At 51.0% G+C, this 12,500-nt stretch overlaps 1 protein-coding gene across 4 annotated transcripts in view; it reads right to left on the bottom strand.

Annotated features, from left to right (window-relative positions):
* Tmod1 (tropomodulin 1) overlaps positions 1 to 12,500 on the bottom strand; it is a 77,387-nt gene that overhangs the window by 50,979 nt on the left and 13,908 nt on the right. For 2 of the 4 annotated variants that reach the window (NM_013044.2, XM_087660451.1), the window contains 1 exon segment: positions 4,279 to 4,435. In NM_013044.2, coding sequence (NP_037176.2) covers positions 4,279 to 4,398 — 120 coding nt within the window. In that variant the 5' untranslated portion in view covers positions 4,399 to 4,435. 4 annotated transcript variants of the gene reach the window in all.

Raw genomic sequence — 12,500 nt, 5'->3', positions numbered from 1 at the left:
CTCAGCTCCCCTCCTCCAAACTCCCATGATACCTTGGGTACACCAGGTCGGCAGAATAGATTACATCTTAGAACCGATGGAGCTCGGAGAGGGGATTACTTCCTCTGACTGGGGCACAAACTCTAGGACGGTGTTTGGGCTCTGCCATCACCCGCTTGTAAGATGCTGGAGAAGTTACCTTGTCTCTCAGCTTCTTCATCAGTGAAGCTGGGGTGGTAGGAGCACCTGCCTCCCAGGATCATGGTGAAGTGAAGTGAGCTATGACTTCCAAGTACTTAGAACAGCCTGTGCACGTAGTAAGCGCTACCCCAGCATCAGGACACAAAAATAAATGCTGGAGTGTAGAGTCTGCCAAGGGGCGGTGCCTGGGCGCTGAGGTCTCAGGATCTACTCTGGCTCTGTCTGGACAGCTGCCCTGGGGGCGGCTTCCTTTCCCTCTCTGGACTCTGATCCCGATCTGGAACAGGGGATTGGACACCTGTTGGGCTCCCCTCCTCTGGGCCTGCATGCCTTGGCCTCTCCAGAGTCCTGATTACAGAGCTGGGCCCTGGGCCCAGTGAAACTGGAGCTGGAATGTTATGTTCTGGGATGGAGGGAGCCCCATTTGCCTTTCAAAAACTCAACTGTCTTGTAAATCAGGAGAGGGAGCCCATCTCAGTGAAGGGGTCAATTGTGTGGGCTGGGACACTAACCACTCTATTATCTACCCCCCTCTTCTTTGGTTTCTCTTTTCTTCTCCCTGAACTGAAAAAGAGAAAGGAGCCTTTGACCAATGTCACTTTTGAAAGCTCAGTAACTGAGAATGGTGGGTCTCAGGTGCCCAAGCCGGGCCTATGCTTCTCTCCAGGATGCTTGCAATCTGACTCCTGGCACCCTGTTCTGTGATCAGGCAAGCTGAGCAGGATCTGAACCCCCTGCGTCTTCTCCCTCCTGTGGGCACCCACAGAGTGGCCTCTTCCCGGCTGCCTTTGAGGTAGGCCGGCTGAATGATACCTACAGCGGTCCCTGGGGACTCCTGCTGACGCCACACAGCCTGGCCTTTGAGGAGGGGACTCTGTGAGCTCTTTGTTGGTTTAGGGATGAAGCAGGAACCCAGCCAGTGCCTCAGCACAGTACCTGGAAACTAAAATCTTGGTTCTGAGAGGCTCCACCCTCCCGGGGCTGACACTGGATTCGGACCCCTGTCATCACCTGCCCTATTTGCAGCAGCTGCCTCATCTGACCTCATCCCCACACTGCGGCTCAGGGTAATGCCAAAAGAGCAGCGGGCCAGACACAGCAGGCATGCAGGTGTCTGGGGTGGGGTGGATGCTCACATTTCTCCAGGGGAATGGTACAGAATCGACACTCTAGAGGGTGGGCCTGTTGGGCAGCATCCCTCCTTCCCTTCAGGAAAAGTACCTGCCTGTGTGAGCTCCCAGGATGCAATGCTCCCAACTCCCTTTCACCTCCTTCTGGCTCACATCCCCAGGGTTAGCTCTCAAACCACTAAGCCATATAGAATCACCACTGAGAGGCTCCCCGGGTCACCAAGAGAGGTCCCAACTGCCTTGCCATCTCAACGTCATTACATACCCCCTTGCTTTTTCTAGACCCATCCAAGTTTCCATAGAACCCACATGGAGACTCCTCCCCCAATCAAATCCTGACGCAGGGAACCACACGCAATTGGGCATGGTTCCAACCTCAACTGGTCTGTGGAGCCTCCCAGCAGGAGGAAGTAACTGCCCCTCTAAGCTCCGTCTGTTCCTAGGATGGAATCTTTCTGCCCGCCTGGCATACCTTGAGCTAACCAGAGGCAGCGTCCGTGTCAGGCTCCAGTGATGGTGTGTAGCATTAAGTTAACTTTGGGCAGCCACTTGGCTTCTCTTCCCATCTTAAAAGGAACTCCCTCTTGTAATTCTACAGGACAGTGGTCTAGAATAGTTAGAACAGGAAAGTTCAACCTTTCATTTGCTGTTTACTCTGAATGGAGGAGGCAGGGGAAGGAGGGGCCTAAGACCCTTCACCAAGGCCTCTTGCCAATTAAAATGGGTATCCCCACCAAGGAACCATCTCCTGGTTGAGACAGTTGTGATCAGCAAGATGAGGACATACTTAGATGGATGTCATTCTGTGGGGCAGGGACCAGCCCTTAAGAGAGTAACTGACTTGTTATAGGTGGGGCACAGAGGCCTGGAGAAAGGCTGCAGCCAGCCAGAGACCACATGTGAGGCTGGGGAGGCCTTGCTCATTGTGCCTCAGCGGCGACGGTCCGTGGGTTAGCGAAACATCACTCAAGTGGTGGTCAGAGTTGAGTGATGTCTGCTTTTAAGAGGGGAATAAAGGTTCCACCTTTAAGATCATTCATTTAATACCATTCTGCATTCACTTGTGCTGGGTACCTGCCATGGAGTTACAGCCTGGAGACCTGTCCAGGAGGCTGGTGAGAATGTCTCCCTTAATCCCACTCACAGCTCCAAGCAAGACATCTCCATGGAAGGGACAACTTAAATATGCCATCTGCAAAGCGAAACTTAAAACACATTCGAGGGCCCTCCATGTTCTCTTTCACTTGGACAATTCATTCCAACCTGTTCTCTACCTTCCAGAAACAGTAGGCTGTGCCAGTGCAGCGCAGTCCCCCCACCCACACCCCCACCCCCAGGACACTGTCACAGCACGAGCTGAGAGGCAGGGCTCGCAGGGCTGGGGCTAGGCTCCCTAGAAGTCTGCACATGCTCTGAATCAAGGACCTCATGTGGTACTGTCTCCCTCAGAGCTAAGATCCACAGGTTTCAAGGTGGGGCACACAACATCACTCTCAGGGAGCCATTAATTAGCAATAGTTTTGCTTCCATTCCCTGGAACCTTCTGCTCTGCTTGCCCTGAAGTCTCAGTTCCAAAGGAACAAAGACTTCTGTCACAGGAGGGACAAAGGTTCCACTGAACAGGAGGTTAACACACTGCTACCTGGCCTCCAGTGTTCCTCTTGCTTCAGAATCAATAAGGTGACTGAAGCTGACTACCGACTACTCTGTAACCAGGTACGGAGGGTGGGGAAATTCTTGGGGTAACTCCTAGGGCTGCTGCCTGAAAGCTGGTGGGAAACCTGAGAAGAACTGTTAACAATGGTGCAGGAAGCTTAGGGGCAGCCATCAGGCCAAGAGCCACAGCTAGCCCAGGTGCTTGCTGAGGGCTGAGGCAAGGCAGTCTGGGTAATGGAAGTAGGTGATTAGGAATACTGGCTATCTCCATCTGTCTGGACAGGGCTATAGCTACCATGAGTATCTCCTCCTGACCATGTATGTGGACAGCAGAGATCGTTGCCCCGCCCCAAGTCTTACCACACAGCGTAAGCTGTACTGATATTTGATGGTACTATTGAAGTATTAATTCTCCATAGCGGTGTTGGAGCAAACATCCCTGGAGATCTTACCTCCCCTCCTGGAGAAGAGGGAGGAGTTGATTCTACATAGCATCATGTTGGGTACAGCTATGACACGCTGTTGTCTTTGTTTGCTAATAATGGCCTGCGGATTGAAAAAGATACCCACAGGTGCCAAGTAAGGAAGAGGCGGACCTGTGGTGGGTAATTCTATGAGTCAGCTTGCCTGAGCCCCGGGTTGCCAGGCGTTTGGTCGGATGTTATTCTGGTTGTAGGTGGAGGGTGTTTCTGGGGGAGACGAACATTTGCATCTGTAGACTGAGTCAGGCAGATGGTTCTGCGATGTGGGAAGGTTCATCCCATCTGTCACAGACCTAAATAGGACAGAAAAGCTGACCCTCCTTAGGACCGCCTCCCACCTAACTGCCTGGACTGGACCACTGGTTTTGTTTCTGTTTCTTAGTTGGCTGGTTGGTTCCCCACTCCCACCCCACTTTTGTACTTGTGCCTTGCTTGAGTTACAAGCATTTAGACCAGATTGGCGACACCTGCTCTTCTGGTTTTCAGCTTGCCAAGTGCAGAGCTTGGGGTTTGTCATCTCCAAAACCATGGGAGCCAATTGTTTCTAAATCTCTCTCGCTCTGTGGGATATACATTTACTTTCTCTCTCACGCACACATCTTATTGGTTCTGTTTTTCTGGAGAACCATGAGTAATACAACATTTTAAAAATAGCCCCGTGGAGGCTACGTCGTTCCAATGCACTGTCATATAAGGAGAAAGACATTGGTGGCTTTGGGAAGAGCCCACCTGCTCCTCCTCCTGTATGGCGGCCATGTTGCCCCTCCCCCTAGTGTGGGTACACTGCCCACCCCCACCCCAGGCCAGTGTTCCGCTTTCCTGATACTCACATCAGGGTCTAGCTCATCCAGCTCGTTTTCCAGTGTCCTGAGCTCCTCCTCTGTGAGGGCCCCCAGGATTTCATCCTCATCCAGGTCTCGATATTTCTCCAGCTCTCGTCTGTAGGACATTGTGGGAGGCTGTGTCTTTGTCTCCTGAACTGGTGACCTGTCAGAAAAAGGGAAACCCTTTAAGATAGACCCTTGTCAGATTTTTCTCTCGCAATAGTGGGGTGCGTTTAACAGTGGCTGATCTGAATTAGTTCTCTACCCACTTGCCAACATGTGGCGTGTGACATCTTTCTTTGATACGGACGGCTGCACCTGTGTGTATGAGTGTGCACATGTGACAGTCAGAGGATGACCTCGGGTGTCTGTCCTTGCCTCCTGTCACTGTGGGGCCACCAGGCTAGCTGGCCTGTAGGCTTCCAGGGTTTCTCCTGCCTCTGCCTCTCATCACTGGAACTCTGAGATCAATGGTATATGCCCTCACTCCAAGGGATCTGAGGACTTGAACTCAGGTCCTCGTGCTTGTTCCGAGGGTGCTTCCCCCACTGAGCCATCTTCCCGGTGCAATCTCATTAAGTGTTAGTCGTTTGCAATGGGCATTGCCAGTAACTGTAAGTAAATGGGTGTCTGTACACCGTGCCGAGTACTTGATGACTATTTTATTCTTAGGCAGTTCAAAATATTTTCTGGACAATCTTCCTAATGTCCCGGTGGGAATCACGAGTGCTGGCAACAGCAAGGTTTAAGGGGGGTGGGGGGGGGTAAGTGAACGCCTGCTGTACGCAGGCACCTCACCCACCTCACCTCAGTCAATCCTGACAGGACGCACCCTGCAGTGACACGGATACCAAATGCACAGCCATGCATTAAGCACCCCACACAGGTTCTCCAGTTTAACTTGTGCTTAAATGTTACCCTCCTTTCTCAGAGGAGAGCTATGGGTTAACCCGTATCACCAGGAACCGGTGAGTCCCCAGTTTGAGCTCAGGTCTCCTAGGGATCTGGTGTCTGTGTGGTAGAAGCTTTCACACAGAGTCATGGGGTAGGATGGTGGAGAGAACCGTGGTATGGAAGCCTCACTGTATTCTCCCGGAAGCTGCTTCAAAAGAAGTGACCGATCCAGGGGAACAGTCTGTGCCTGGCACTTCCAGGCTGCTTCCTCCCGTTGGATGCTTCCCAACACCCCTCACTTGACCTTTCATCTGTGTGGGCTCATTCTGGCTAGGATTTTAAGTGATCATTTTATCAACGAAGAAACTGAGAGATGGCCTTGAGCTCTCGGGATTGCTGGCAGCTATGGTGTTCCTCCACTGCAGGGGCACAGCAGGGCCATGAACCCTCCTGTCCTTTAGCCCGACTAAAATAATAACATGACAAACCCGGCCTATCTGTTACCTCTCTGAGAAGTTCTGGCAACTTCTCATGAACCTGATCTCACCGAGGTCCCAGCACTGCATCCACATCTCTTTGAGTACCTTCTCCCTGATGAGTATCTTGTTCCAAACTCCCAGGGCCCAGCTTATAGAGGTAGCTTCTCACTAAAATCAGCCCAGATGGCTTTCTACTTGTCTCTGGTATCCCTGAGGAGGCTCTGGACTCTTCTTTAGGGGAATACTCTGTCCGTGAGACTGCCTCCCTGTCCCAGGCCTCTCCACTACCTGAGCCTCTCCACCCTCCATCCTTCCTGAAGCTGGGGGATGCCTTAAATGTGGCAGAGTGGGATCCAGCCCTGTGCACACAGTCCATGTCATGCGTCAACTTTCTGCCTTAAGTTTCCTGTTTTGATGTTCTAACCCCCAGCACCCCAGTCACCCAGGAGCATGCCGCAGGTTAATTTGAGCCCTCACTTGAAAGTGGTCCTTACAGGGTTGCTGAGGTCTGACCTAAGTTTAGGGATCTGGATGAACTGCTACCGAACGTGACTGCAGTTCCTACAGAAAGGAGCCATTCTGGGACGGCATACAGCCTAGTCCTCTGCACAGATGTGCACAGATTCAACAGAGAGTAGGCTGAGGCTTTTGCAGGGCAAGGCTCGCCCAAAAACCGTCTGAAGTCAGGGAGACACCCTGGGCCTATTTTTCCATTTAGTTCTCAGAAGAACCAAAGCATCCGGGCATGGTCACACACACGTTTAATCTAAGTACTCAGGATTCAGAGGCAGGGATACTCTGTGAGTTCAAGGCCAGCCTGGTCTACAGGTGAACTTAATCTGTGGACACATTGATCTTAACTTCCAACTCCCACACATGCAATCATTTAAACTGTTCAGCTTCCTGGTTTGGGGTACACTGTACTTCCAGGACCCCAGCAACTTGGATGATTGCCACCCCTCTCCAGGTTCTCTTGAGGCTCCCATGCAAAGAAAGAGAGAAAGAAAGAAAGAAAGAAAGAAAGAAAGAAAGAGAGAGAGAAAGAGAGAAAGAGAGAAAGAGAGAAAGAAAGAAAGAAAGAAAGAAAGAAAGAAAGAAAGAAGCAAGCACGCACGCAGGCACATACTCATGCATGCATGCACACACACAGACACACACACACACACACACTGTCCTTAATCATCTGTGAAATAGCAAATGGAACTCCCCACAGCAGAGAAAAGTGAAAACTGAGGGAAGACAGTCCACCCATTGAAGACCTGAAGTTTTTAAATTAAGGACAATTGGAGTGATTTTCAAAACAAACTAAAGCCAGAACAACCATGGGGTGTGGAGAGCGGGAGCACGTTGCATTCATGTAAATCTGTATCATGCATGGGCACATCCTCAGGGGAAGGCAGAGTGACAGCCACCGCAATAAGACAGATGAGCTTCCCAGACACAGAGCACCAGGGCTATCCCATTCTCCGAGAAAGCCTCAGCTCTGGCTGACGTCCTCCAGCAACCAGACCCCACGTTTGCAATGATCAGACCACGAGTGCTCACTCCCGCTCATTTCCTTCCGCTCGGATGGCCTGTATAGGTGCAACACAACAGCTAAAGGCCCTCACACGGCAGCCTAATGGGCGTGTCCTAAGCAAGGCCAGGAAGTATGAGGATCCCTGATCTCCATTACAGGGTCCAGAGGGACTCAGATAATGACTTCCAGAAGGAACCCACAAGGACGTCCAGCATGGCCTCTGAACGGCCTTCAGAACAGCAGTCTTTGGTGTCTGCTGTGCTGTAGATGTGGTTTGCTTCCCTGGAGTTTCTGTGTTGGAACCTGGTCTCCAGTGTGGCACTGCTGCTGTGCTGGGGGCCTTAAGAAGTAGGAGACCACATTCCAGTGGATGGCCTCACACCCGGGAGTAGGAAACACAAATAAGACTCAGTGAATTGGTTTTAAAATAGATGCCATAAAGTTGGGAGCAGTCAGGGAGGTAGGTTTAGATCAGGGAGGAGTAGAGAGGTGAATACGACCAAAATACATTGCATGAAATTCTCAAGGAACTAACAAAATACTAAATATATTTTAAAAAGGAAGTGAGTCGTATGTGAGGTAGAAAGGTCAACGCAGGTGTTGCCCTCTGGAGGGACTAATTCTGGTCTTACGGAATGGTTTATTTGCCACTTGAAGGAGTCATTATAAAAAGATTAAGATTGGCTCCTTCTCTCAAGAGCTCCAATTACTTCGAAAAAAAAAACCGTGACTAAAAGCAACTTGGGGAGAAGGGTTTGGTTCATCTTAACAACTCTCGGGTCACACCCCATCACTGAGGGAAGTCAGGGCAGGATCCTGGAGGCAGGAAGTGAAGCAGAGGCCATGGAGGAGCGCTGCTTACTGGATTGTTCCAGGCTTGCTCACTTGTTCGTTTTATGCCACCCAGGACCACCTGGCACTGCTCTCAGTGAGCAGACCTGACATATCAATCGTCAGCCAAGAAAATACCCCACAGGCTTGCCTACAGGCTAATTTGATGGAGGCATTTTCTTCAGTCGAGGTTTCTCTTCCCAGATGACTCTAACTCGTATCAAGTTGACAAAAGAAATAGCCAGGATCCCCTCCCTTGCTTTCTGGGTCACCGTCTTGCCATGTGACGTCTACTTCTGGTGTACCCTCTCACCATGTTGGAGTGACCACGTGCTGATACACCCAAGAGATCTCTCCCTGCAGAGGAACAGATGGGGCTGACTTACTTTGTATATTTTACCTCCAAAATTGTGAGCTAAGTAAAGTTTTTACTCTCAAAAGTACGCAGCCTTGGGTATTTTGTCTTAGCAATTAAAAGTGAGCATAAGACAGTCCTCAAAGGTTTCAGATTGTACCGAGATCCTCGGGATGTGGACTACAGGACTTCACAAAGGGTTAATTACACAGCTACACAGAGATGTCTCCAGCAATAGGGCGTGATAGAGCCCTCCAATTCTTTTGCCACAGCATTAGATGTCTGAGACATGTCTCCATTAGAAACACTTGGAAAACACTATCTTAGAGCCACTTCTAGGTCATACTGAGAGCCGTCACACAAGAAGATACGTCCCAGGGACAGAGCCCATCAGGACACAACTTGAGAGTCCCAGACAACACTGAAACCTGGAGCCCCAGGATTTTTTGTTTTTGTTTGGTGTGTGTGTGTGTGTGTGTGTGTGTGTGTTTTCCTGCTGGTTGACTCATTTTCTAGATGCTTTGCAGTAAGACTTTAGGAAAAGACTCATGCACAGATGGACTCTGGGGAGTCTACAAGCCAGAATCTGAGAACAGGACAGAGGCACCCACATGAAAGGGAGTTTGGGCAGGAGCTGCTGGGGAAAGAGCCAGATGAGAGCGGTAGGTAGCAGCTCTGGGTCACTGCTGAGTTCAAAATCTCTATTTCATAGGGTTTTACAAGCCCTTTGGAATGTCAAGCACCTTGTGAATATTACAGAGGGATGAGGCATTAACTTTAAATAAGCCAAGAACAACGGAGAACCATGAAGTTGTCAACTTCAAGCCACACTCATCTGGTTGGCTCACAGGACGATTTTTGCAAAGGATTCTCCTCCGAGTGAGACACTGAGGCCTGAGGTGGACAGGAGGTAGAGTGGGGAAACGTGAACTTGGTGTACTGACAGATCGCACTGCAGGCTCAGTCTTAAAGCAGGGCTTTGGAGAGATTGTGTTTATCACTGTTAATGCCAGACCTCTGTTTCCTAGCAGAAGAGGTGTCCAGTTGGAGAGTCCCCCACCCGGCTAGAGAGTCAGTTTTGATATTAATTGTCAGGGTGACCATCATTAAATTCTTGAGGCCTCTGTTCACTGTCATCATCAGTGACACATGTACTCTACATCAGTGACAGAATTGGTGGCTTTAAAACTGCCCAGAGATCTCTGAGAAAGTGTCTCCAGATATCTGGAGGGGACCAAAGGGTGAGAGGGCTCACCCTGACCCTGCTTCATGTGCTTGCCTTGGGTCATGGAAGAGCTCCTTAAATAAAACTTAGACTCCCTGGACCGAGTCAGAGTGCCAGGACTCACCGTGTAGGATGTTGTAAGAGCGAGTACTGTCAGGCACATAAGGGTGCAGTTTGGGAAGGGGCACAGCCCGCACAGGCTCACATAGTGTCAGGTGCTGCAATGTAACAGATGCTGCTGCTAGAGTCCTGTCTCTACCTTCCCCTCACACTATCATCAGTCCATGAAGTCCTTCCCTGGGAGCCTGTGTTTAGTTGTCTCTGTGTCCTCACAGATAAGCCCAGTGCCTGGTGCAGAAGTGCCATCAAGGTAAAGAGACGGCACATCCAGGCTCTGATCTAGCATCCTTAAAAACTCAGGCAAATGCCCGGGTCGTCTTAGAGCCTCTGCGTATCCATGTTTACATGGAAAGCCTGACCCAGGATTAGATGAGTGTGGATCCTGGAGGGGAGCGATGGCAGCTGTGATTCAGCTCTAGCCCAGCTCCCAACATGGCTCTCCTAAAGCAGAACAGCTGTTTTACCTGCCTTATGACCTGGGCCCGGACTGACTGGCAGTGTCTGTATGTAGAAGAAAAGGGGAGCCGCAGAAACTTAAAGATATCCTCGCCTGCTCAAGCCTTTACCATCTGTTATGTAGGATAGGCTTAGAGCCGATCTGGCTAGCCACCCCTTTTCTCCATAGTGCAAACCTCAAGGGGCCACTAAACCGCTACAGGGGGTGGTAGGAGACAAAGCTCTGCAGGTTGCACAGCAGAAATTAACGGGTCAGGGCTAAGGCAACCCATCAGGAAAGCTGCAGAAAGTGAGGGCTCCTGGCAGGGCGGCTCCAAAGACAGTGATGCTCCCTTGCCCTGGTTGTGATGAAGGGGCTGGCCATTCTGGCAATGGGTCCTCCAGTATCTGCTCTGTGGGGACACTAAGTGGTACCACCCTGATTTATAGCAGCATCTCCCCAAGTTTTAGAAAGGCTGCACCAGGGATAGCGAAGACAAATCAATATGACATCCTCTCTTGATCTTTGACATGCAAGCCCTTCTTCATGCAGCAGCTGAGGGAGTCTATGCTGTGGTTCTTCATGACAAAATCCTGCACCCCAGACTGTGTGCTTTGTCTTCTTTCTCCCTCCCTCTCTCCTCTAGCTTCAGGGACACAGGAGCATCTGAAGTATCCCTCCTGAGAGCTGTCTCCCCAGTGCCCTTCTTCAGAGGGAACCTGAGGCAGCCATAATTACGTTATCTGGTACGTCTTCACTCCTGACTGAATGCTTAGAGTAGGGGACTGGGTAGTCAGTGGCCCATGGCATGGTACAGGATAAAGGAGGAGAGAGAGGAGATAGTGGAGGGGTGGGAGCTCATGGTGGTGTTTGTCAGCCTCCAGGGGCTGGGCACCAGGGGGTCAACCTATTCCTGGCTCCTCCAGCTCTGTCAGCCCCCATGCCTGACACTCTTTTTACATTGTGGTACAAAATACACATGACATGAAATCTCCACTTTTTTGGAGGATGGTACCTAGGGCTCCATGCTTGCTAGGCACACCCTCCCTGCAGGGAGCCACACCCCGGCCCTTCGCCATTTTGAAGTGTCCAGTTCTAAGGCACTCAGGACAATCCGGTGCTTTCTCATGCAGCCGTCACCACCATCCACCTCTGGAATTCATTCGTCTGTCACAGCCGAAACTTGGCAGCATAACGCCAGCCCTCTCTTCTTTCTGCCCTGCTCCTGCCGGCTTCTGACTGCTCTCTCGGGCCCTGCCTGTCCTGAGATTGTGGCTACACTTTGTAGCTCCCAAGGGTGGAAGCAGACACTATTGTCTCTGCGTGACTGGAGTCCTGTGTCTTCAACCATTCATGTGTCTGTCCTCCTTTCTCTTCTCAGGGCTTTACTCTTTAGTGTCTGCGTCATCCCAAGAGCTTGGCCCATCCCTCTGCCTCAGCTCTCCTTCTTCAGGCCACATCCAGACGCCTATGAAAACCACTTTCCTGCAGTCTATAAGCCTCTGATGATTCCTAATAGCTCCCCATTGAGACAGAACAAAATCCCCATCTAGGGTTTGATGTTGTCAAGACGTGGTGCCTTTGACACCTTCCCAGAGTACAACCTGGGGAGGGTGGTTATGTAATAAATGCTCCCCCCACATACACCCTCGTGACTACCCGAAGACATCACATCCCAGGCAGGGACAGAGAGGAGCACGGTCTCATTTGACATCTCAGCCGGGCTCAGAGGAAGGTCACAGCAGCGGCTGGTGGGCTGTCCTCATGGGACACAAGCACAGTGGCCCCACCTCAGGTCAGCAGCCAGTTAGGGCAGGAAGTCAACCATCACTCGGCTGAGTGTGGAAGGGGAAGACGAGGTAAGGAATGTTTCGGACAAGTTCAAGGTCATAAAATGAGAGAGAATTATTACAACAGCCACTCCCCTACTGTGCTCTGTGGCACCTAAGAAACAACTACCCATAGGCATGAGTTTCCTGTCCCCAGGGATGTTGTCCCTTGTGACCTGTCCAGAGAGAAAAGGGGAAGAAGCAGGAAGTAGGCAAAGTTCTCAGAGTGATCAAGGTGCAAATCCCCGGCCTTCTCACATTTGCAGGACAAGCCCCCACCACACACACACACACACACACACACTCACACACACACTCAACACACACTCACACACGCACACACACACACTCACACACACTCACACACACACGCACACACGCACACACACGCACACACACACACACACACACACACACACACACACACACACACGCACGCATAAAGCAGCCCAGTTCCATCCGCCATTGAGTCTCCCAGGCAGGACTGCTGTGATGGTTAATCCTGACAGTCACCTTGACAGGATCTAGAACCACCTAGAG

This window comes from Rattus norvegicus, chromosome 5 (assembly GCF_021556685.1).
Source record: "Rattus norvegicus strain SHRSP/BbbUtx chromosome 5, alternate assembly SHRSP_T2T, whole genome shotgun sequence".
In the NCBI taxonomy this organism is placed as follows: Eukaryota; Metazoa; Chordata; class Mammalia; order Rodentia; family Muridae; genus Rattus; species Rattus norvegicus.
Note: the sequence above shows the minus strand (reverse complement) of the source record. Positions and strands in the feature narration are given on the sequence as shown.